General features: G+C 39.2%; 2 protein-coding genes across 3 annotated transcripts in view; one reads left to right on the plus strand and one right to left on the minus strand.

Annotated features, from left to right (window-relative positions):
* Nucleotides 1-26308, minus strand: part of LOC136885605 (gamma-tubulin complex component 3) — a 309280-nt gene that overhangs the window by 214872 nt on the left and 68100 nt on the right. The window lies entirely within an intron of this gene.
* The window catches only part of ScsbetaA (Succinyl-coenzyme A synthetase beta subunit, ADP-forming), a 53527-nt gene that overhangs the window by 3593 nt on the left and 23626 nt on the right, over nt 1-26308 (plus strand). Inside the window, exons 3-5 of the mRNA XM_067158281.2 lie at nt 4602-4764; nt 14041-14143; nt 15994-16155. Of these exons, the coding sequence (XP_067014382.1) occupies nt 4602-4764; nt 14041-14143; nt 15994-16155 (428 nt within the window). The remainder of the gene's footprint in view (nt 1-4601; nt 4765-14040; nt 14144-15993; nt 16156-26308) is intronic.

Consider the following 26308-nt stretch of genomic DNA (forward strand, 5'->3'; position numbering starts at 1 on the left):
CTGCCATTTTATATCTTTCAGCAGATGATTAATGTAAACTACGAACAGCAAAGGTGAAAGATTGCAGCCTTGTCTAACCCCTGTAAGTACCCTGAACCAAGAACTCATTCTACCATCAATTCTCACTGAAGCCCAATTGTCGACATAAATGCCTTTGATTGATTTTAATAATCTACCTTTAATTCCATAGTCCCCCAGTATGGCGAACATCTTTTCCCTCTGTACCCTGTCATATCGTCCCTGCTCTGGCAAACTAACGAATCTGCAAATTGTCAAAAGGTTAGGAGAGCTGAAAGAAGTTGTGATTACTCATGTCAAATCAATTTTTATATTTAATTATTGGTTTCATGTGTTAGGCATAGAGAATGAGCTGCAGATGTGAGACTTTGTGAGAGGGTAGACAATATATAAATAACAAAATCTAGACCTGAACTTCAGAACTACAGATTCCTTAGTTTGTCAGTTTCGCTAGTTTGCCAGAGTGGGGACGATATGCTTTCTCTAGATCTACGAAACATAAACACAACTGCCTATTCCTCTCGTAGCATTTTTCATTTACCTGGCGCATACTGAAAATCTGATCGTGACAGCCTCTGTGTGGTCTGAAACCACACTGGTTTTCATCCAGCTTCCTCTCAATGACTGATCGCACCCTCCCTTCCAAGATGCCAGTGAATACTTTGCCTGGTATACTAATCAATGAGATACCTCGATAGTTGTTGCAATCCTTCCTGTTTCCTTGTTTATAGATAGGTGCAATTACTGCTTTTGTCCAATCTGAAGGTACCTTACCAACACTCCACGCTAATTTGACTACTCTATGAAGCCATTTCATCCCTGCCTTTCCACTATACTTCACCATTTCAGGTCTAATTTCATCTATTCCTTCTGCTTTATGTCAATGGAGTTTATTTACTATCCTTTCCACTTCCTTAAGCGTAATTTCACCAACTTCATTTTCCTCCTCCCCATGAGCTTGGTTGTTAGCAACACCACCAGGATGATTTCCTTTTACATTGAGAAGATGTTCAAAATATTCCCTTCACCTCTCCAGTGATTCCCTGGGATCTGTTATGAGTTCACCAGAATTACTCAAAACGGTGTTCATTTCCTTTTTCCTCTCCCTTCCTAAGATTTTTTATTACTGTCCAGAAAGGTTTCCCTGCTGCCTGACCTAGCCTTTCCAGGTTATTACCATGACTTCTTTTTGGATTCAATAACTGTTTGTTTCATTCTGTTTCTTTCATCTACGTACAAATCCCTGTCTGCCTCGGCCCTTGTTTGGAGCCATTTCTGATAAGCCTTCTTTATAAGTTTACAAGCTGCTCTCACTTCATCATTCCACCAAGATGTTTGCCTTTTCCCATCTTTACACACAGTTGTTTCTAGGCATTCCTTTGCTGTTTCTGCTACAGCATCCCTGTATGCCACCCATTCACTTTCTATATCCTGAACCTGCTTACTGTCCACTGTTCAAAATTTCTCACTAATCATATCCATGTACTTCTAATTTCCTCGTCCTGGAGATTTTCTACCCTTATTCGTTTGCAGACAGATTTCACTTTCTCTACCCTAGGCCTGGAGGTACTTACTTCACTACAGATCGGATAGTGGTCTGTATCATCGAAAAATCCCCGGAAAAGTCGTACATTCCTAACAGATTTCCTGAATTCTAAGTCGGTAAGGATATATGTAGTCTCTTATAGATCTACCCCTAGCTGCCCATGTGTAGCGGTGAATAACTTTATGCTTGAAGAATGTATTGGTAACTGCTAAATCCATACTAGCACAGAAATCCAGCAAACGCTTCCCATTCCCATTAGCTTCCATATCTCCTCCACATTTACCAATCACCCTTTCGTCTCCTTCAGTTCTATTCCCAACTCTCGCATTGAAATCGCCCATTAGCACTATTCTATCCCTGCTGTTGACCCTGACCACGATGTCACTCAATGCTTCATAAAACTTGTCAACTTCATCCTCATCTGCACCCTCACATGGTGAATACACTGGGACAATTCTAGTCCTAATTCCTCCAACTGACAAATCTACCCACATCATTCGCTCATTTACGTGCTTAGCAGAAACTATGTTGCATAACAATGGTATTCCTGATAAACAGCCCTACCCCAGACTCTGCCCTTCCCTTTCTAACACCCGTCAAGTACACTTTATAATCTCCTATTTCTTCCTCATTATCTCCCCTTACCCGAATATCACTTACTCCTAGCACATCCAGATGCATCCTCTTAGCTGACTCAGCCAGTTCTACTTTCTTTCTTCCACAAGCCCTATTAATATTGATTGCTAGCCATCGAATTCCATTTCATTCGCCAAGTTGTTTCCAAGGAGTCCCTCGCCTGTCAAATAAGAGTGGGACTCCGTTACTCCCACAGGTCCGAGGCTTGCTTAAAATGTTCTGAGCTCGGTAAATTCATGAAGCAGGATGCTACCCTACTTCCACGTAGTCCAAGTGAGGATCTCTCCTCTAACGGGTTATGGGCTACCGGAGAATTGTATAGTCCTAGCCGCCTGAGCGCAAGGAGGGCCATGACTCAGAATATGTCCGAAATGCCCAGTCCAATTCCATAGCAACTGGCATCCCGACTCTCAGGACCACTTATTAGGCCACTCAGCCGTTACCCATGCTTCACGAACTAGGACGTGACGACAGTAACCCACACCATGAACCATTTAATTTTTTAAATTTAATTTAATTTTTTATGTTTTTAAAATTATATGCAACTCATTTGTTGGGATTATTTTTAAGGTCGTTTTTGCAAAATCAGATCCAGATATTTATTTGGTAATTTGTATTGTAACAACAGTGAGGTCACTCTGCCTCCACTCAGGTATCCTACGGCATGGAGCGCTGTAAGGGCTGCCAGCAAGTGGCAATATACCCTTCACTAGCCATGGGTTCCTCCTATCGTCCCTGTCAATAATTTAGACACAGACAATAGTAAGCATTCATGTCGCTGCGACCTAACCAAACACGGATCTAACCTATCCCTGTCAATAACAGGAGGCATTATGCCTATCAGTATTGTTTGTCCACGTTGCTTTCTTTATAGTGACGACATAAAATCATTGTCTGTCCGCATGCAGAACAATGGAGGGAGGGGAGAGAAGGAAATGAGAGACGTTAATGTTATGGCAACCAGGCTACCATTTCTTTTCTTTGAATGCCATGTTTTGAAAATTTCAGAATTTGTCCATATTGTAAATAAAGCCGTAGGTTTTTAATCTTTTTTCAAACCATGATGGTCTGGCCCCGCGGTGTAGGGGGCAACGCGTCCACCTGTCACCCGGCGTTGATTGAACAACAACAATTGCACCTTCATAGTCGAGTAACAATTTTAGCTAAGCTTTATCGAGATTTGTTATTTGTTCAATTCATCACACATGACAGCAAGCTGGATTCATACAACAAACACATCATACCACAGCAATTTTAACGTCAAATTTGACTGCAACTTAACCAATCGCACAGCTTAGATTCAAATAATGTTTCCACGATTAATGGTTGACAATAACTTGACATTTTTCACTCATGACTGAGTTCATTTTAGGCTCTGGAACTAACCAGTAATGCTTTTTCCAGAAAGAACAAGTCATCAGACATATGACTAGTAACGTTTTTAAGCACCTCAGATGTAAAAAAGATCCATTTTATTCATAGACATTCTAATCTTAACAAGAGATAAGATAGGAATGACCAAATTCTAGTTTTAGAAAAGTTTCCTTTATCATAAATTTTTTCTTCGTTAACAATCATTTGTTTCAACCATCATTTTTAGATGTTTTTATTGTATCAATTTTAAGATATCACAAGTATGAAATAACAATTTTTCAATTGTTCAGGATCCTGATCAATGACTTCGTTTTGAGTCAAGGCTGATGATGCCCTTGAAAGAGGGATAAGACTTTATAATATTATGTAAATCTTAACTACAAGAACTTGTTTTGTATTGAAAAGGTGGTCTTAATAAATTTTTTACAGTACTCTTGATAAATAAAACAGTTTGTAAAAAGCACGTGTTGCTCTGAATGAGACAGAGATCCCCATTCAGTGCAGGGAGGACTTGGTACTATTTGCGTCTAGTTGTGCACTGCATGCTTCAGTTGCCTCGAGTAGTAACCTGTTGCACAATTTAATGCAATTTTTCACCTCTTACAGAAATGTGTGTGTGTGTTAATCGAAGCCACGCTCATAACTTTGTGACCTATAATGATTGTTACATCTCCGTTAACGGTATTTAAGAGTAAAATGAAAACTAAACAAACAATTTTAACCCCTCCCAAGAGGTGCACAAGCACACATACCACTTGGTTGTTTGTGACATTTAATCGTCTTCAAGTGACGGTCCTGTTAGTGAGAATCCCCGCAGACTCTCGTAGAAAGCGTGAGAGATAGACTTCATTGGCAACTTGTCTGTATGCAAGGGCGAGGTATTGAAGGCCACATTGGTAGGTGGTATGGGTTGTTTGATTTATGTAATGACTGGCTCTGTTTTGATATTGAATTGATCTAGTTCTATTAATACTCTCTGAAAAATCGTATTTTTAAGTATAAAAACAAAACGCCGTCCTTGATGCAGCCCTGAGGAAGCCGAAGACATCGCCGGGCAGATGATCGGCCAGTACCTGGTAACGAAGCAGACTGGTGAGAAGGGTCGCATCTGTAATGCAGTGATGGTGACGGAGCGCAAGTTCCCTCGCAAGGAGTTCTACTTTGCCGTCATGATGGAGCGGGCCTTTTCTGTAAGTTTATTTTATCTTGTCTTCCGTGTGTCGAGGTTGGCTGAAGTCAGGCTGCTACTGTTGGGTTCTTCAGCCTGCTGAAACTATGTTTGTATGTCTCGAATGGACTTGAAAAGTACTGGAACGATTTCACTGAAAATTTCACAATTTGTTCTTATTACCCCTGGGAGGCTTTAGGAAGTTTTTTGAAGGAAATCTGATGGGTAGTTCGGCATAGGGGGTGAGAAGGGTGAAAAAAAGAAAATAGGGGAAGGTAAGTAAACCGCAGGACAAGTCTGATCAGCAGTATGTGAAGAGGACGGCCTAGAATGAGATGCAGGAGCTCTGTTATGTACTGTATTGCAAATAGAGGAGTCGATAGCAATAAGGTGTGGTGGAAAGATCGAGTAAGGTGGAGGGCCCTACCCAGGGAGAATCTGGAAAACAGGAATGGATGAAGAAGAGAAGAATGTTGTTTATAACACTCTTGATGTGTTTCTTATCTTCTTCTTGTATAAGCAGTATATAAAAATGAAAAGTCCGAGAGATTACAGATGAATGTGTGGGTATGTTTCAGCATAGCTCTGAACCAAACATACTAATATGACTTACTGTTTGGGAAAGAAAACTGCCGGGTAAGACACCCCTTCGGGCGGGGATGGAAAGGGGGTGAAATATTCAAAGCGAAAATGATGTATGTTAATATGGTTTTTCTTTTGCATTTAATTAAACGGCTTAGAAAAATCTAACATGGTTGAATTAATAAAGTCGGGCGAAGATAGTTTTGAATAAATAAATTTATAAACTGTCTGAAAAAAGAAACCATATGAGAACAGAATTATACCTGAAAAAGGAACAACTGAATTAGTCTTGGCAGACTGAATAACCCAACAGTTATAATTAACTAAGGGGAAAATTAAAAGCGATGGCTTAGAAAAAAAAAAAAAAAAAAGACTTAGCATCAGACAGATATAACTACATTTTGTAGGTACTATCAGTTTTGATCTCAGGAAATGTGTATCTGTGTTCGAATCAGGCTCCACGACATGGAGATTTACATTTATCTAATTCAAAGATAAATATGCAATCCCTGATCAAAATGATGATAGTATCTTTAGAAAGCTAACTACTGTTTGTAATTACATCTGTCTGATCCGAAGCATGCAACATTGACTAACAATAATGTGTAGTCTTCTGTAGTTGACAGCTGTGGGTAATTATGGCAATATCATCTTGTGCCGTGTGGTTAGCGGTGCGCAGCTGTGAACTTGCATCCGGGAGATAGAGGGTTCGGCAGCCCCGAAGATGGTTTTCCGTGGTTTCCCATTTTCCCACCAGGCAAATGCTGGGGCTGTACAGTAGCTTAATTGGCCACGACCGCTTCCTTCCCACTTCCAGGCCTTTCCTATCCTATCGTTGGCATAAGACTTATCTGTGTTGGTGCGTTGCAAAGCCAGTTGTAAAAAAAAATATTGTCTTCCTGGCTGTATCTGTCTGTTTCAGTTAGGGCACTGAGGGACTGTATAGCCTTCAGCAGACTTTGGATTTAAGGGGCATTAATCCCTCAGCGACAGAGAACATTTGAGTGTCGCTTTACTCAGTAGACGGAGGCGATTCAGGTGTGAACACTGTTAAAATGCAGGGATCTGACTGTTACAGTAGTTTAGCTCCTATTATTTTCAAACATTTACAGTAGAGACTCAGAAGAATGAAACGTTATATTGACCTTTTATATTCTACTAATGGAGAAGAGACCTTCCACATTTTGTTCGGAATGTAAGTGACGTTCGTGTATTAGCATGGGTTGTTCCACAAAACAATGAAAAGTAGGGTAATCGTTGCCTCGGAAACTGAGCGGAAGAATCGCGAACAATAGTTCAAACATTCATTTAGTACATCTCCCATGTTAATGCCAAAGAGGGCATGTTTTGTCATCCGTTACTTGGTCACACGCACTATGTGTTCCCATTCCTTATGTTATACGTCCACTTTCGTTTTCCTTATCAGCTGTTTGCCTATCCTTTTCTTAAATGATTTCAAATAACTTGAAAATGTCACTGTATTCATTGTTTTCTGAGTCAACATCTGTTAAGTTAGTTCAGTGTACCAATTCTTCCCAATATAAAAGATTATTTTGAGTGGTCATGAGCATGTCTCATAGTGTAGGCTCAAGACCTGAGTTGCATTAATTATCGAATGTCAAGTAAGTTATAATACTAAGATTTATTAAACTAATAAATAGAATAACTAGAGTTTGTGGTTTATAGCATTTAAAAATCAGAGATTTAGCGTTTTGATTTGATTTTCAAATTTAGTGTTTTGTAGTATCTAAATCTAGCTTAAGCCAGTGAGGAGGACGGACGTGTCGTGTGGCGTGCGCCTGCTGAGTGGAGTGGATTAAGAGTGAGGAAGCGGTAAGGTCAAGCGGTCGGCAAGGAGATAGATACGATGAATTGGGTAGACGTAGAGGTTATGAGGAAAGTAGTAAGAGAAGTAATACAGGAGGTATGTCCGTTTGAACAATTAAAGAAAATGCTTCACGAACAAGGCCAGGAGCAAGAAAAGACGAGACAGTGGATCCAGGATTATATGAAGAATACGAAGGCGATGATAGAAGGCAGCGAGAAAGAACTGGTGTCACTAAGAGAGAAAATAAAAAATATGGATGAAGAGATGGTAAACCTGAAGAAAGAAATCGAATTCTGCAGACAGGAGCGCAAGAAGAAATCCATATTTATTTATGGGGTGGAGGAAGACAAGGCAGAATCTAAAGTGGACATTATTTACAAAGTGGTAGATGTTATACAAAAAAAAAATGAAAATAAATTTCAGTGAGGTAGATATAGACAATGTGGAGAGAGTTGGCAAGGTGGGAGGGCACAGGCCCATAAAAGTGTCGCTGCTATCTTCATTGATGGCAGACATAGTGATAAGGAACGCTGGTAATCTACAGTGTGAGAACATTAGAATTAAGAGAGATTTCGGAAGAGAAGAGAGTAGAAATTTTAAAATTCTTAAGAAACATCTTGTGAAAGCAAAAATTCAGGGATTGAAAGCGTATATTAGTGGTCAGATACTCGTGGTGAGCGACAGGAATTGGACCCGAAAGTGGACAATATCGAAACTGAAATTAATGGATGAGAGTTTGAGGCAAGAAGAAACTAGCAGGGCTGACAGTTCGAGGCAAGAAGAAACTACCAGGGCTGATGTACATACTGTAAATGAAGGAACACTGAGTAGATGGGGTTCCTGGGAAGAGATCATGAAAAGAGCTGAAGAAAAAGTAAATGCAAGAAGGATGGAAGTAGTCAGGAATTTAATGGACGAATTAGTGTCGGAAGTCTGCGCGAGGGAAGAAAAAGAACCACAGGGGAAGACAAGCGGACAGAATCTGAGCGAGAATAATGGTTTGAGGGAGGAAGCAGAAGTAAGAAGTGCCGTGATCAAAGGGAGAAGCTTGAGTTTGAAGGACCTATGGGACAAAAAAGGAAAAATGGAAGGAATAATTACGAGAAGTAAAAAGTCAAGTAACAGTAGTAAGTAACATAGTTTGCCTATGATGGAGGACAGAAGCGTAGTTATGGTGGTGTTTGTATGTGTGTATTTACTCAAGTAATGGTGCCTGTATGTGTAGTATAATTGTAATTGAAGTGATGGTGTCTTTAGGTAGAAGATGGATAGACCAAGTGTATGGTATTTATTCAAGTGATGGCATGACGGAGATCGTATTGGTGAGTGATTTATTAGTTAATGATAAGAGGTATATATGTAAGGATATGTGGTATGGAATTGAAGAGAATGATTGTGGAGTGCGATGGATGGATGATAAGAGAGGTAGTGAAGCTTAGAGGGTATTTATTCAAGTGAAGAATGATAAGAGGTAGATATGTATTGATGTTTAGAAGTTGGATCAGAGTTTAGATGGATGGATGATAAGAGAGGTAGCGAAGTTTAGATGGTACTTACTCAAGTAATGATGTCTATATGTGTACTGTAATTGTTACGAGTTTGGAGATATAAAGGAGGTTGGATGGTATCTACTGGAATTGAAGTGTTAAATATGAAAGGTGATGATAATAGATATATGATGGATGAATGATAAGAGAGGTAGCGAGGTGACAAGGTGTTTTTAAGTGTACTGTAATTGTATGGCACTTATTCATATAATGGTGTCTTGAGATATAAGATGGATGGATTGTTGAGTTCGAAGGGCATTGTAATGGTTAAAGTAAAGAAGTGATGGTATCTGCATGTGTATGGTATGATGGATGAATGATAAGAGAGGTAGCGAGGTGATAAGGTGTTTTTAAGTGTACTGTAATTGTATGGTACTTATTCAAGTAATGAGACTTGAGATATAAGATGGATAGATTGTTGAATTCGATGGATGGATGAGAAGAGGGGTAGCGAAGTCTAGATGGTATTTATTCAAGTAAAGATGTCTTAATGTGTATTATAATTGTAAAGTGAATGAGGGCTGGAATTGAAGTGTTAAGTATGACGATGATGGATGAATGTTAAGAGAGGTAGCGAAGTTTAAATGGTATTGGTAAGTGATTTATTAGTTAATGGTAAATCGGCAAGCAAAGTTGGTTTTAGATGATTATTTAGTTAGATTAAGTATGGTTGAATAAGATGAGCAGGAATAGATAGGTAGTGCAGTGATAAAGTTGCAACATGAGTAGAATACGTATTAGCAGAATGTGAGTGTAACGGAAGTATGGAATCAGCAACCACGAGGGAGTCAAGTAGAGGAAATGTAGTAGGAATGGAATGTGCTAAGGTTAGCGTGTATGGGGTCTGTGACATTCATAATACCGCTGAAGCATGGAATCAGCAACCCTGAGAGAGACAAGTAGAGGAAATGTAGGAGGAATGGAATGTGCAAAGGTTTGTGTGTATGTTCAGCAGGGGCATGGTGGCGAATGGATGATAAGAAAGATAGCGAAGTTTAGTGGGTATTTATTCTAGTAAAGGTGTCTTTATGATAAGAGGTAGATATGTAATGATATGTGGCATGGAAATGAAGTGAATGAGTGTTGAGTTCGATGGATGGATATTAAAAGAGATAGCGAAGTTTAGAGGGTATTTTTTCAAGTGAAGGTGTATTTATGGATATTAGGAAAGATAGCGAAGTTTAGAGGGTATTTATTCAAGTGAAGGTGTATTTATGTGTATTGAGACAGTATTGGTTTTGATTTATTAGTTAATGATAAGAGGTACTAGGATAGAATTAGTATAGATTTAATGTTGTAATTAGTTATAGGCTTAATTCAGATGTAGGGGGTGCCCTAGCATGTGAGCTGGTCATCCGTCCATGTTAGAGGCAGCTTAGGATAGATTAGTATAGATTTAGAACTAGTATAGATTTAATGTTGTAATTAGTTATAGGCTTAATTTAGACGTAGGGGGTGCCCTAGCATGTGAGCTGGTCATCCGTCCATGTTAGAGGCAGCTTAAGATAGATTAGTATAGATTTAATGTTGTAATTAGTTATAGGCTTAATTTAGAGATAGGGGGTGCCCTAGCATGTGAGCCGGTCATCCGTCCATGTTAGAGGCAGCTTAACAGATTTAGCTAGGGGTGGAACCTTGCATGGTTGTCCGGTATTCCGCCTGTGTAGGGTCCACCAAGTTAGTAGTATGTAATTTGGCTTAGGCTGGACATTGTTATTTTTCTTTATAACGGATCAAATGGGTATTATTACTGTAGATCTAAAGAAAAATAATAAATCTAAATCTAAAATCTAGTATCTAAACTTCTCAAATTTAGCGTTTTGTAGCAAATTGGTTAAAAATAGGCATAATTTGCTAAACTGCACACACAACAGTTAGGAGTAAAATCATACTGTTTAATCACACATTGCTCGTCATGCAGTTTTGAATTCACTATGGAAAATAAGACAGACATCAACATAAGACTGCAAGAAGTATTAATGCACACACAGGAATATGCTTATTTTCAAATTTACAAACACAATTTCAAAGTGAAAAATACTATTCTGAACATATTTATTTATCAAAGTACAACACACCTACAAGGAAGAGGAATTCCAATGATGATTAAAATACAACATGCCAATTGCTTAACCTTTACCACTCGTCTGTCGGGTGAGGCCCGACATTACGATATTCCCGTTCCGGTCGCATGTCGGGCAAGACCCGACATGACATTTTATCGCCCACTGCTCGTCTGCCGTTTCTTAGCCGACAAAATAAACGATGCTATACTGTACTGCCATCCTTTGTTTCAGCGTGGAACTTTGTAGAATCCAGATATTATTTGACCGTCAGTCAATAATCTATTATTTAGAGGGCAGTGTAGCCGTCAGCTGTCCACTCACGCACACGAAAGATCGAGTGATAGTAAACAAACATGGTCGCCATTTGCTCTTATAGTCATATATAGTTTACTGTTCAATGTTGTATATGTCGGGTAATACACAAAACCACAGTATTTTTGCACCTCTTCACCTTTCTTGTACCCTAAAAGTGAACTGGCATGTTCGGCTTGTGTACCGTAACCCAACATGTGCCTGATCTGACAGCTGGCACAATTATAAATCAACTGATCCCGATTTTGAGAAATCGCCGTTTAGCCTAAAATCTACCGTGAGGTATGAAACCAGAGACTGAATAGAGTTTTTCAATTGCTTTTTACCGATAATTCGTTCATTGAAATAATTAACGAAACCAATCGGTATGCAGTAACGATAATAATAATAATGATAATAATAATAATAATGCAAAATAATTTGTCTTAAATTGCACATATTGCTTTTATTTGCTCCAGTATAGCTTGCTTAAAATGTGTATAGCCTAACTACATCATTTAAAAGCAAGTGCTACCTCCAAAATCGTGAAAGATGAATACAGGTCATATAAGATAAAATTTCACATTTCAAATACGAGTAGTAGAGGCAACACAGAGAACTTTAATTCGAGGGGTAAGGGTTAAAAGGTGTCCTCCTTCATTTGAGACCGCTTATCAGTTACAATTATGTTGTAGTTGCTAAAAACAACTCTACATCGACACTGTTTGTAGAGGCCCAAATGGACAGAAGTGCTGCCAAGGCAAAGGAAGGACTGCAAAACATTTTTTTTTTCTTCTTCAAGTCTTTGATTGCAGAGTCGGCACATCAATATAGGCCATCTGTATCGCTTACATAAAAATGTCCCGATTTGTGACTTTCGGTATGCTGTTTGATCGTCACTTCGCTTCTGCCCATGGCTACCAGACAATAAAATAAATCGGTACCGTACTTTTAAACAGAACTATTACTCAACACCAATGTCAAGAATAACCGACTATGATCAAGGGTCAACACACAAAGAGAATTAACGTGGTGCATTTCAAAAACTGGTTTACATGTTACAGAAAGAGGCTTATTGTCAACAAGATCATAATTCCAAGCATCATTTTACTATACTTCTCACCGGGCGAGTTGGCCATGCAGTTAGAAGCGCGCAGCTGTGAGCTCGCATCCGGGAGATAGTGGGTTCGAACCCCACTGTCGGTAGTCCTGAAGATGGTTTTCCGCGGTTTCCCATTTTCACAATAGGCAAGTGCTGGGACTGTACCTTAAATAAGGCCACGGTCACTTCCTTCCTATTCCTAGGCCTTTCCTGTCCCATCGTCGTCGTAAGACCTATCTGTGTCGGTGCAACGTGAAGAAAAAAAAAAAAACTAGACTTCTCACTCGTTCTTGTTGCATTCTGGTTTTGTCATGTAGTTTTAATTGGCACTATCATCTCAGAACTGAAATCGGAATCACTTTCATCACTGTCAGTTGAAGAAGAAGAAGTATTTTCACTCTCCAGAGAATCATTTCCACTTTCAACATCACTATTTTCAAACCAGTTACGAATAAACTCATCCATGCCGCACTTAGATGCCGCCATGATTGTTTACAACGAGTGGCAAAATGAGGTGCTTTTTATTTTCCGTATTTCAGCTCAGAGTTACTATTCACACAGAGAAAATAGCTTCAGGTATCATCTGACATCAATCGGGTAGGCTGCAAAACAAAGAAAATAAATCTCTCCGACCAGCTAATTGCGATAATGAACTTATACATGTTCCGTGCAGCAGGACGGAAGTGTCCGTCAAAGCATGTTACCGCTTTACGATCGCAATGGGTGCCGTAATAATTATTTCTCCTGAAATAAATAACAACATATGTCTTATTTTGAAGAAAAGTGCATCATTTTTAAAAAGAGATATTTTTATTTCGTGTAAAACTGCATGTTTTGCATCTATTTCGCATAAATTGTATAATTTCGCATTTTGAATCAATTTAGCATTTTATCGCTAATTCGAAATCGCTAAAAACCACTCGTACGGGTCATATAAGATGAAGGCACATACACTGACAAAGTTTTGACATATTTCGCATTTATCGCAAATACTAAAAATCACAAACTCGAAGAATAACCTAATAGCCGACCTACTTACTAGCTACTGGACTTTGGAACTATATTTTGACTTCCTTTTAAACATTGCAAATAAATCAAACTATTATTTAAATTTCCCTGTAAGAAGAGGACGATGAATGCAAGTGGGTATTATTTTCAGATGAGCTGAGAGTGAGAGTCCGTTATAGCATATGATTCTTTTTGCATGTCTCACCCGCAACAGAAGTTAGGCACCCCGCCACTGTCCAGTGTACCGATAATGAATCACGCGCGTGTTGTCTCACTGATCCGTGAGTGCACATCACTCAACATTGTCTGCTGCGAATTAGCTGAACCATGTGCCGTGAACTCACTGTTGCTGTGATTTGATTCATTCGAGCTGTTGAATGAACCATTACACTGTTTTAAATCAACCACGCGGTAGCCAGCATTATTCCCAATTTCATCAGAATCGTCAGCGTTAATGTGAGAGGTATGGGATAAGCACAAGACAAGGGAAGTGACGTGAGATAAAGATGCAAGTCTTAACTGATGAACACAATGGGTGGATGAACAAAGCAGTGAAAAATCAAATGATACGCAAAAAGATAGGAACATGCATTAGGACAGATGAAATGTCAGAATGTAGAAGTGGTATTGATGAGAGAGCCTAGCTGTTTGAAGATTGTCCTTATCTCCTCTTCCTACTCTGACGGATCATTGTGTTTATCCTATATTTCTATATATGAATTGATTTGTCACTTTCTTTTTCCCTCTTGTATCAAGGTACTAACCACCATCATCTTCTTTGTGTTAAGATTTTTACTTCTAGTGGTGACCTGAATACCAGTTTGATTGTAGTCTGTGGTGTTTCAGTGTGGATATTTCATATTCTGTTTATTAGGGTCCTGTGCTGATTGCCTCGTCCCAGGGAGGAGTTAACATCGAGGAAGTGGCTGCAGAAAATCCCAGCGCCATCCTCTATGAACCCATAGACATCATGCAAGGTAATTAATAAAGAATTCTGGAAGTTATTTATAGGGGGAAAATTAATAATCAGTTGCTGCATGTGTGATGAGAAGATGGCTCACCCTTGTCCAGAGAACTCCTCGTTTTGTGCTTGGTGTCTTAAGTGATGTAAATTACACAAGATATGCTATTAGTCATATTGGAATACAATGTCAGATGGGAAAAACAACACTTTTCCTTTCTTTAATATTCACCTAGTGGACCCGTGCTGCCCCAGAGCATTCTTTATAAATAGGTCAGATAACTCGTCTTGATACGCCTGCCTTTTTCAGTAGTTTTATGAACATTTAATACCGGTAATGTTGTGGAATGCCAGGGTAAAATATATAGTTAAACGGAAGAAACAAGCTTGGAAAAGATAGCTGAGAAACAGAACAACAGAATGCGGGCACTGCAAGGAGTGCTCCAAGGTGTTCAAGAAGGGAAAAAGAAATGCTGGCAAAAATTCACTGAATCTCTGCAAGACAGGCGAGTTGTCCGTGCGATTAGGAGCGCACGGCTGTTAGCTTGCATCCGGGAGATAGTGGGTTCGAATCCCACTGTCGGCAGCCCTGAAGATGGTTTTCCATGTTTTCCCATTTTCACACCAGGCAAATGCTGGGGCTGTACCTTAATTAAGGCTACGGCCGCTTCCTTCCAACTCCTAGGCCTTTTCTATCCCATCGTCGCCATAAGACCTATCTGTGTCGGTGCGACGTAAAGCAACTAGCAAAATCTCTGCAAGATACAACTGGAAGCAAAAAGATCTTATTCCAGTGGGTAAAAAAGAAGAAAAACCCAGCAGAAGGTGCTAACTTCATTAAAAATGAACAGGAGGAAGTGATGACACAGAGGCAGGATATATTGCAAAGGTGGGGAAAATACATTGAACAGCTTTAACCATGCAAAATATCTTGATACAGGGAGAAATCGAAGAAACAGATTTAGTGCAGATGGAAGATAAGGAAAACGAGGTGTCCATGCTAGAGATTGAGTGGGCTACTAAAAGAACGAAATGGCAAGGCAGCTGGAATTGACGAGATCACCATAGAAATTATAATAGCAGCGGGAGTAGTTGGCCTACAGTGGTTGTATAGACTCTTCAGAGTGATATGGAGAGAAAAGAATGTTCCAAAAAAGTGGACGAAAGCGGTCATTATACCAATTTCCAAGAAAGGAGACTGGAAGTATCTGAAAATTACAAAGGAGTGACACTGATACCTCACACAGCTAAGATCCTTGAAAGAATCTCGGATAGACGAATAAGAGACAGAGTAGAGGAAAAATTTGCAGAACACCAGTATGGATTCAGAAGAGGCAGGTCCACATTGACCGAATATTTACATCGCATCAAATGATGGAAAGGTATTGGGAATATGGAAAGGACATGGTAGTAACATTTCTAGATATTGGAAAGGCATATGACAGTGTTCCAAGGAATTTGGTGTAGAAAACATTGACAGAGGCACAGATTGGGAATGAAACAATGCAGTTTATTACTTTGAATGAAGACCTATCTGTGTCGGTGTGACGTAAAACCACTGGAAAAAAAACCAACAAAACTGCGGGTTGATGCAGCAAGAGCCAGATTTTTAAAAATCTAACCCACACAATCATACTGGGAAAGGGATAGAACAAATATTTGTTTCCTTTAAAATATTGGAATTATAGAAAAAGTATCTTGCAACCTATTTCCAAAGTATTCATTTGTTCTTTGTCCTTTCTGCACTAACTTATCCATCATTACATTCTTCCTTATTTCTGTTCTGTCCTATCTTTGATGATTTATGTCTGTGAAATACTCTACTACTTTTCGGTTTAATGATTAGTAATGCTGGACTGTTTGCAGGCCTGTCGAAGGAAAGAGCAGCGGCGGTTGCTGAGAAGGTGGGGTTAGCAGATAAGAAAGATGAGATTGCAGAGATGCTGTTGAAGTTATACAATCTGTTCCTCAAGAAGGACGCACTGCTCATAGAGGTGAATCCCTTTGCTGAGGATACTAATGGAAAGTGTGAGTTCATTTTTCTACCTCCATAATTTTCAGACTAGAGTTATTGTTATTACCCACTGCTGTTGAAGTCAGAGTTGTAATGGTGAGTTCTGTTCGTTCCATGAATGTGTGGAACTTGTTCTTGTCCTTTCGTCATGTCTTTTTGTTCTTCCCACATCAACCTGTTTTTTCTATATATGACTTTCTTTGGACTCATTATTTAGTTTCCATTACTTGTATTGACTTAGTGGGTTTCTTTTCTCCTCTGTTTGACCTGTCCTTTACCACATCGCTAAAGGTGGAGACGACTATTCTAGCAAATACTGCTGGTGTTTTTGTGCAACCGTATTCTAACTAAAGTATGTAAACCAACAATTGAAGAAATAATTCCTCATTGAAGATTCCAGTCACGTGTGCTGAATGTCCAAACAGCATCTACTACATAGAGTACTCTTGTGACAGAGACCTGCAAACGAGAAGGTTCAGAGAATGACGCGAAAACCTGTGGAAAGCAGGTCAAGGATGGCCTCAAAAACCGAAGGATGCGAAACGTCAAGCTTGGAAAATCTGTGTACATTTAGTTCACGATCCAGCAGAACAAACAGCAGCAGGCCATTCCTTGTCCACTCTTTTGCTAAGGGAAAGAGGAGGAAGTCTTTGTCTTTTTACCTCTTCTATTTTCCTGTGTCTATCCAATGTTGTTCTTATAATACTCTTTGCACATAAGGTCTGAACATCTGTCAAGATGGCCCTCCGAAGCCCATCCCCCTGACGAAGGAGCTCCTGAGAAGAACTTGCGGCGGTTCACATCCTTATGGAGTGTATGGACCTGGCCGATATGTGCCGTACCATCTCCCTCATTCTGCGAGATGACGAGCAGTCCACAGACTGTCTCATCTGTTAGTGGCCTGTTTTGTCGTGTTTAAATGTGTAATTTCTATTTGTTTTTAATCTTGTTAACCATGTTTTTATTATTTTAACTATTTTTATCTATCTTTGTGTATTTTTACTATGATCTTTAAATTTTAATTTGAATGAAATATGAAATTTCACGTGAAAGGCAATGCCTTATTCAATTTTTTTTATTACATTTTAATCCAATTTTATGCCATTTTGTAAGAAAATAAGCCACTGCAAATTAGATCCACTGGTTATTATAAATTCATAATCATTCTTCATCATCATTTTTAAACTCAAGTCAGTGGATAATTCTAAATTATTGTCATGTCTCATCTCGTACCTTTAGGAGTTGATGACCTAGATGTTAGGCCTCTTTAAACAGCAGTCATTATCATCATCTTTTAAATTATAGAAATTTTAAAAAGATATAGTTTTTTTCAATTCTGTTTTAAAATGTACTTATCCATATCCTAATTTCTATATCAGACATTTAACTGAAAATCTGATGTACAGAATTATGCATGATACCATTCTCAATGAAACTGTCAAATCTCATTGCGCTACATGCAGCATGTTTTGAGAAACTTGGTTTAAAGTTTTAACTGTACTGACAATGCCAATGCCATATCTCTCCCTTTGTCACCATCAGACATAGCCCACCCAGTGCTTAGCTGCTTGAAAAGTAGGGTAGCTAAGGAAGGTGGTATAAAATTTCTCATCTCTAGATTGCATGCCAAAAGCATTGAGCAGACCCCTTAGTGCTATTCGACAGGAGTAGGCTATGTGCCGGCACCGGATTTCACCCTGTCCCTACTGCACCATCATCCCGTATTGAGATGCGCAGGTCACCTATGGGAGTCAAATAGAAAGACCTGCACCAGGCCAGGACACACTCAGCACTAAAAGCCATTCGATAGACAGACCATCAGATGTCATAGAATTGACACATGCACAAGTGTTATGAATTGCTGCACATGTATTTTGATGTCTCTTAGTCTGAAACTACCCATTTCCTCACCAGGCAAATGCTGGGACTGTACCTTAATTAAGGCCACAGCCGCTTCCTTCCCACTACTGGGCCTTCCCTGTCCCATCGTCGCCATAAGACCTATCTGTGTTGGTGCGATGTAAAGCAAAATAGCAAAAAAGTGTGAAACTACTATTTAATACCTTCATTGATTTTTGTGGATGCACTATTATTAAAACTTTCACTGTATTCACAGATTGAATCAGATTTATCTTCACTTGTTCAAATACACTTCCAGTATTCCCGTATTTGCATTAAAAATCACTATAGAGCTCAATTACAACTGAAATTTTCTTATCTAAAAGAAACAAATCTCACAAGCAACACATGTTTATTTATCTCATGATAATTTTCCTCTCAGCGAAGAGGAACCGGAAACTTATTCTGCCTTCTAACACTCAAGATTTTTAAAAATCCTGTAAATTACCATCGGAGAGGCAAGTTATGCACAGATTGCTGTTCAGTGTCGGCGAATTATAGGGTGTGGCACCATAACCCTTGAAAATCCACAGCCTGTTTCCAATCATTCAACTGGGTCAGGAATAGAATGAATGAAGCTCCTTTCTAGTGGCAAGGATAGGAATTGTGTCGGCTGCCGAAGCCTGTCACACTTCTCTGGGGCAATGATTAATGAATGACAACAATGAAATGATATTGGAGGGTGTTGCTTGAATGAAAGATGACAGGGAAAACTGTAGTGCCCAGAGAAAAGCCTGTCCTGCCTCTGCTTTGTCCAGCACAAATCTCACATAGTGTGTCCGGGATTTGAACCACGGAACCCAGCGGTGAGGGGCCGGTGCGCTGACACCTGAGCCACAGAGGCTTTACCATAACCCTTCTGACTATTAAATTTTATTTACACATTTCAAATTGGAGTACAACAATGAAACTTTGCAATAATTATAATCTTGAAACTATGTCGAATTTTTAAAGACAAATTAAGAGAAAATCACTTTTTTTAAATATACATCTAGCCTCATGTCCCATTGGTCCAAACAATTTTCACCATCAGAATGTTGGCCGATAGGGTAGGGGTAGATTGCATGCCAAAAGCCTGGATTCACTTCCAAAATCTCCGCAGTGTTCATATGGAGTGAGGCCATATGACGCTGTTGAAGGTGATTAATCCGTCTAATGCAATGTTCAGTCTTGAGCAGACCCCTTGGTGCGTTCGACAGGAGTAGCCTAAGTGCCGGCACTTCCTGCTATCATTTATCATGTCATTCATTTTGTGTCATTAACTCCCGAGTGAAGTTGACGTCGGGAAGGACATCCGGACTTAAAATTCACTATGAAGATTAATTAAGCTTCATACTTGATGCCTTGGAGAAATGGGGCAAGTGTTGGGGATGGATTCTATCTCTCTCATTTGTGTCCATACATATGTATGAACTATTCACAGTAATATGATCAACTTTGATGACTTCTCTAGCAAATAAGTGATGGGAGTACCTTGTGAAACCCATGTTTGGAAATGTGTGTTGGTAAAACCAAGCAGAGATAAGTGTTTGTAAAGACATCAAGGCCAAAACAATTGTACTAATTGTTGTAAGCAAGATAATTGAAGGAGACCAGAGTGTTCAACAAGTGAAGGTAACTGGTATATCTTGATGTATATTCCTTACCTGAAGCTTATATTCCTCTGTTCGTGAGCATTGTGAGACTGCCAAACATTGCGTGTGCCGTGCTGATGCTCGGAAGATTACGCTTTACTTCTTTTAAGTGACTTACATTCCACTTCATCTAAATTTAACAGTGCCTACCCCCGTCATTTTCATATCGCCTCTTCAACTGATATTGTGTGGACTTGACCGTTAACTTCTTTCTTATGCATTGTTTTTCGAGTTATAATCGGCTGATGATGACCCAGACTGGGGTCGAAACCAGTACCATTTCCACTTTTAATTAAATAAGAATGTAATCTCTACATCTCTTATTTACTTGTATTGAATAGGTTGAACTACCATATTTATTATTTCAATTTAACTGTGATACTTTTCATTACGGAACAATGAAATTTTTATCTTTAAATGTATATCATTATAGGTAAGTAATATCCCTTGTACGTTAGCCTTCATTGGTACATCTTTATTCCATATTATTAATCTCTCCCCCGTTGTGTCCTTATGCACTCTTCCATTTCCTGTCAGTTCACTTCCCAAGTATTTGAAGCTATTGTCTAATTTTTATAACTCTTTCCTTTTTTACTTCCTCTATTCCTCACTATTGTTTTACTCTTCTCCACATTGATCCCCATTGTTCAATCCTTCTATTCAGTTCATTCAGCTGTTGTTGTACCTGCTGCTCAACTTCTCCCCAGATCACATCATCTGCAAACATTACATTCATTCTTTCCCTCTGTAATCTTCCCTTGCTGCCTTTATGAACAGTAAAGGTGAAAGCACACTCCCTTTCTTAGTCCATGTCTCACACAGCTGCAACATTATTATTCTTATTCTTCTTATTCTTCTTCTTCTGTGGCTCTACAGTTCATTGTGAAACTTGGCCTCTTTAACAATCTTCCGCCATTTATCTCGAGCCAACTCTAAAACTTTCCAATTCCTATAGCCCATTTCCCAAAGATCTTCAGTAACTCCATCCATCCATCCATCTGGTTCTCGGTCGACCTCGTCCTCTCTGTCCCCCAGGATATCAATTTAATATCTTTTTCAGGTACTTCCGTATCACTCATCCGTGCTACATGCCCGGCCCACCTCAATCTGGCTGATTTCACTATTCTTCTAATAGGTGGATCTTTATAAATGTTGTACAATTCATGATTGTACCTCCTTCCTCTTTCACAGACTGGGCCGATGATTCTTCGAAGTATCTTTCTTTCAAAGGCATCCAACATTCCAGTTTCCGAGGCATATGTAAGCACAGGTCTTATAAGTGTTTTATAGATGGTTAATTTAGTGGTACTTGAGGAGAGAAACCATGTTGGAGCAAAATAGGCTCTGTTGGCTGCTATTAATCTCTGTTTAATTTCATGTGAGGTATCATTTGAGTAGGTGACTGTCAATCCCAGATATTTAAAACTGCTCAACTCTCTCAAAGGTGTAATTGCCCACGGTTATTGAGGGTGGCATGTTCTCCTTACATGCTTTCCCAGCAGCCATATATTTAGTTTTCTGCTGGTTGATGTTCAATCCCATTTTCCTACTGGCCTGTTCAAGGGGGATGAATGTCTCTTCCATTGCCTTTCGAGTTCTTCCCACTATATATCATCGGCATAAGCAAGTATCTGCACTGATCTATAGAAAATTGTTCCCCTATTCAGGAGGTTTGCATCTCTCATCACCTTCTCCAAGGCAACATTAAAAAAGAGACGTGCCAGCGTGTCTCCCTGCCGAACCCCATTTTGAATATTTAATGTCTGACATCATAAGCAACTAGCAAACAATTGCTATCTGTCTATACTGTCATACGCTCCTTTGTAATCAATGAAGAGGTGATGCGTGCCATTCCCAAATTCGATTGTCTTTTCTAAAATTTGCCTTAAGGTGAAAATCTGATCTATAATGGACTTTCCTGGGATAAATCCACACTGATAAATCCCAATCTCTCTCTGAACAATTGGGAGAAGACTTTATATCCCAAGTTAAGTAGCATAATTCCTCTATAACTGTCACACTCAAGCTGATCCTCTTTCTTATATATACGGCATATAATTCCTTCTTCCCATTGCTGAGGCATTTTCTCCTCATCCCATACTGAAGTAGCTATTTTTAGGAAAGTCCGTTCCAATTCATTGCCACCTTGCTTGAGCAGTTCCGCTGGAATATAATCTGTTCCTGTTGCCTTGTTATTCTTCAATTTCTTCATGGCAGTTATCACCTCTTCTAAAGTTGGTGGACCTATATTTTCGTCAGTCATTTTCTCCTTGCGCATCAATTGAGTATTTTATTATCATTCTGAAATTCAGGAGTCTATCAAAATGTCACCTCCATCTTTCACATATCTCTTTCCCCTCGTTAACAATTTTTTCTGTTTCATCCTTTATCAGGCTAGTTTTGCCACAGAAGGGTTTCCGTGCAGCATTTACCTCTCTGCAAAATTTCCTTGCCTCATTTTGATTTCTCAGAAGCTCCATTTCTTCGATATTTGCCTTCATCCACTCTCTCTTTTTCCTGTGATGTATCTTCTTTTCAATCCTCCATTTTTCTTTATAGACTTCATTTATTCTTCTTGTACAATTTGATTGTAATGTCCTTCTGTATGCCATGTTCTTCTCTTCTGTTGCTATTTCACACTCAGTGTTTCAATTCCCAGTGTTTCATTTGCTGACGTCTCCACTGCATTTTTAATCATTTCCCACTGTTACTCAATGTCGTTGCGTTCTTCAGTATTTTTAAGGATCTGTATTATCCTCTCCTGGTATTGCTTTTTAACTTCAGATGATTCTAGAACTGTTATATTGTATTTTGGTATGTTGGTTCAGGTTCCTTTGAATGCACTGGAGATCCTAGCCCTAATTCGTGCACGTACCAGGAAGTGGTCCGAGTCTATATTTGGGTATCTGAGATTCCTCACATCGAAGAGATCTGACTTGTGCCTTGCATCTATCAACACATGATCAGTCTGGTTAATGGTTAACTATGTTTGCGTCTGGCGATGTCCATGTTCCTTTATGTATATCTTTGTGTGGGAACAATGAAGAGCCCACAACCATATTTCTAGATGCTGCAAATAATATAAGTCTCGTTCTGTCATCATTACTTACAGTATGTTTGCTGTGGGGACCAATTGTTGGCTTTTATATATATCTGTTCCCTTCCCAGCTGAGCATTTAGATCACCAGCAACTATTTTAATGTCATGGCCTGAGCAACCGTCATATGTTCTTTCCAAAAGTTCATAGAACAATTCTTTTTCTTCTTCCTCAGATTCTTCTGTTGCTGCATGGGCGTTAATTATAGAGTAATTAAAGAATTTACCCTTTATCCTGAGTACTGACATTCTTGGAGTAATAGGTGTAAACCCAATTACAACGTGCTTTAGCTGGTGGTGTACCACAAATCCTGTGCCGAACTCGTGTTCCTCCTCGCTACAGCTATAGAATATATTAGCTTCTCGCTTTTCTAGAATTCCACTTCTGGTCCATCTTACTTCTTGTAGAGCTATGATACTCTGTTTCAGCTTCATTGTTTGGTTCAGCAGCACCTTCAGGGCTCCTGGGCGATACAAGGATCTCACATTCCAGGTTCCAATATATAAATCTGACTTACGCTTTATATTTCTTTCTTTCATGCACTGATGGTCGATTATCATTGTCCTTTTCCACGCCAAGTTTGTCTCCATTGATCAATCCGGCTTTCTTTCGTTGAAGTTTCGCAACTTGACCTTTTTTACAGAGCAGGGTGTCAGCCCAAACTTTGCAAAACTTCGCAACATTTTCCTAACGCTACTCTTTAGTCGGAATTCACACAGAACAAGTCGAGCTGCTTTTCTTTGGATTTTTTCCAGTTATCGAATCAAACATTTGTGATGGGAGAACCTCTTCTGGGGCCTATTCCACAAAAGTATGGTCTTGTACATTACAAGTTACTAGTGTGGGTTCTTGTAATGTATGGAGTTGTACATTTCTGTTCCACAAAAGATTGATAGTCTCTTGTATATTACCAGTGAATTGTTACAAGTTTTACAAGTGACGACATATCAATAAACATACTACGTCATAGCATGAATCAGCTGTTTATCTTCGTATTCCATTCGTTGAATTAGGTTATGCTTGCCTCATTTATCGTAATATCGTATTTTACTGTAACTTATGCAGCAAAGATTGAAATAACTAATATTCCTGTGAATTTTTTAATGCTACGATGTTATTTTTCAGTTTATTTCTTTGATGATAGGAAATCACTCAGTTTATCAGGAATACCATTGCACGCAACATAGTTTCTGTTAGGCACGTAAGTGAGCGAATGATGTGGGTAGATTTGTCAGTGGGAGGAATTAGGACAAGAACTGTGTCCGTGTATTCACCATGTGAGGGTGCAGATGAGGATGAAGTTGACAAGTTTTATGAAGCATTGAGTGACATCGTGGTCAGGAACAGCAGCAAGGATAGAATAGTGCTAATGGGCGATTTCAATGCGAGAGTTGGGAATAGAACTGAAGGATACGAAAGGGTGATTGGTAAATGTGGGGAAGATATGGAAGCTAATAGGAATGGGAAGCGTTTGCTTGACTTCTGTGCTAGTATGGGTTTAGCTGTTACGAATACATTCTTCAAGCATAAGGCTATTCACCGCTACACATGGGAGGCTAGGGGTACCAGATCCATAATAGACTATATCTTAACAGACTTTGAATTCAGGAAATCTTTTAGGAATGTACGAGTTTTTCGGGGATTTTTCGATGATACAGACCATTATCTGATCTGTTGTGAACTAAGTATCTCTAGGCCTAGGGTAGAGAAAGTGAAATCTGTCTGCAAACGAATAAGGGTAGAAAATCTCCAGGACAAGAAAATTAGACAGAAGTACATGGATATGATTAGTGAGAAGTTTCGAACAGTATACAGTAAGCAGGTTCAGGATATAGAAAGTGAATGGGTGCCATACAGGGATGCTGTAGTAGAAACAGCAAGGGAATGCCTAGGAACAACTGTGTGTAAAGATGGGAAAAGGCGAACATCTTGGTGGAATGATGAAGTGAGAGCAGCCTGTAAACGTAAAAAGAAGGCTTATCAGAAATGGCTCCAAACAAGGGCCGAGGCAGACAGGGATTTGTACGTAGATGAAAGAAACAGAGCGAAACAAATAGTTGTTGAATCCAAAAAGAAGTCATGGGAAGATTTTGGTAATAACCTGGAAAGGCTAGGTCAGGCAGCAGGGAAACCTTTCTGGACAGTAATAAAGAATCTTAGGAAGGGAGGGAAAAAGGAAATGAACAGTGTTTTGAGTAATTCAGGTGAACTCATAACAGATCCCAGGGAATCACTGTAGAGGTGGAGGGAATATTTTGAACATCTTCTCAATGTAAAAGGAAATCATCATGGTGGTGTTGCAAACAGTCAAGCTCATGGGGAGGAGGAAAATGATGTTGGTGAAATTATGGTTGAGGAAGTGGAAAGGATAGTAAATAAACTCCATTGTCATAAGGCAGCAGGAATAGATGAAATTAGACCTGAAATGGTGAAGTATAGTGGGAAGGCAGGGATGAAATGGCTTCATAGAGTAGTCAAATTAGCGTGGAGTGTTGGTAAGGTACCTTCAGATTGGACAAAAGCAGTAATTGCACCTATCTATAAGCAAGGGAACAGGAAGGATTGCAACAACTATCGAGGTATCTCATTGATTAGTATACCAGGCAAAGTATTCACAGGCATCTTGGAAGGGAGGGTGCGATCAGTCGTTGAGAGGAAGTTGGATGAAAACCAGTGTGGTTTCAGACCACAGAGAGGCTGTCAGGATCAGATTTTCAGTATGCGCCAGGTAATTGAAAAATGCTACGAGAGGAATAGGCAGTTGTGTTTATGTTTCGTAGATCTAGAGAAAGAATATGACAGGGTACCGAGGGAAAAGATGTTCGCTATACTGGGGGACTATGGAATTAAAGGTAGATTATTAAAATCAATCAAAGGCATTTATGTTGACAATTGGGCTTCAGTGAGAATTGATGGTAGAATGAGTTCATGGTTCAGGGTACTTACAGGAGTTAGACAAGGCTGTAATCTTTCACCTTTGCTGTTCGTAGTTTATATGGATCATATGCTGAAAGGTATAAAATGGCAGGGAGGGATTCAGTTATTAAAAGAAATAAGTTTCATAATGATAGATCCGTATTGAACTGTGATTACAATAGAGTAAAATAATATATTATTATTGGTCCACCTTTTCAATACAAAATGTAAATTACATAGGGACTAGTTTCGACCTAGTAATAGGTCATCATCAGCCTGAAGTAAATTAAAGCGTAAATATCGAAGAAAAACATAAACAATGTAAACACAAGTACAGTCTTTTTAAAGGTACATACCATGTGGTGGAAATGTAGTAAGCAGCCCGGCCTATGCTGACGACTTGGTCTTAATGGCAGACTGTGCCGAAAGCCTGCAGTCTAACATCTTGGAACTTGAAAATAGGTGCAATGAGTATGGTATGAAAATTAGCCTCTCGAAGACTAAATTGATGTCAGTAGGTAAGAAATCCAACAGAATTGAATGTCAGATTGGTGATACAAAGCTAGAACAGGTCGATAATTTCAAGTATTTAGGTTGTGTGTTTTCCCAGGATGGTAATAT

This window comes from Anabrus simplex, chromosome 14 (genome assembly GCF_040414725.1).
Source record: "Anabrus simplex isolate iqAnaSimp1 chromosome 14, ASM4041472v1, whole genome shotgun sequence".
In the NCBI taxonomy this organism is placed as follows: Eukaryota; Metazoa; Arthropoda; class Insecta; order Orthoptera; family Tettigoniidae; genus Anabrus; species Anabrus simplex.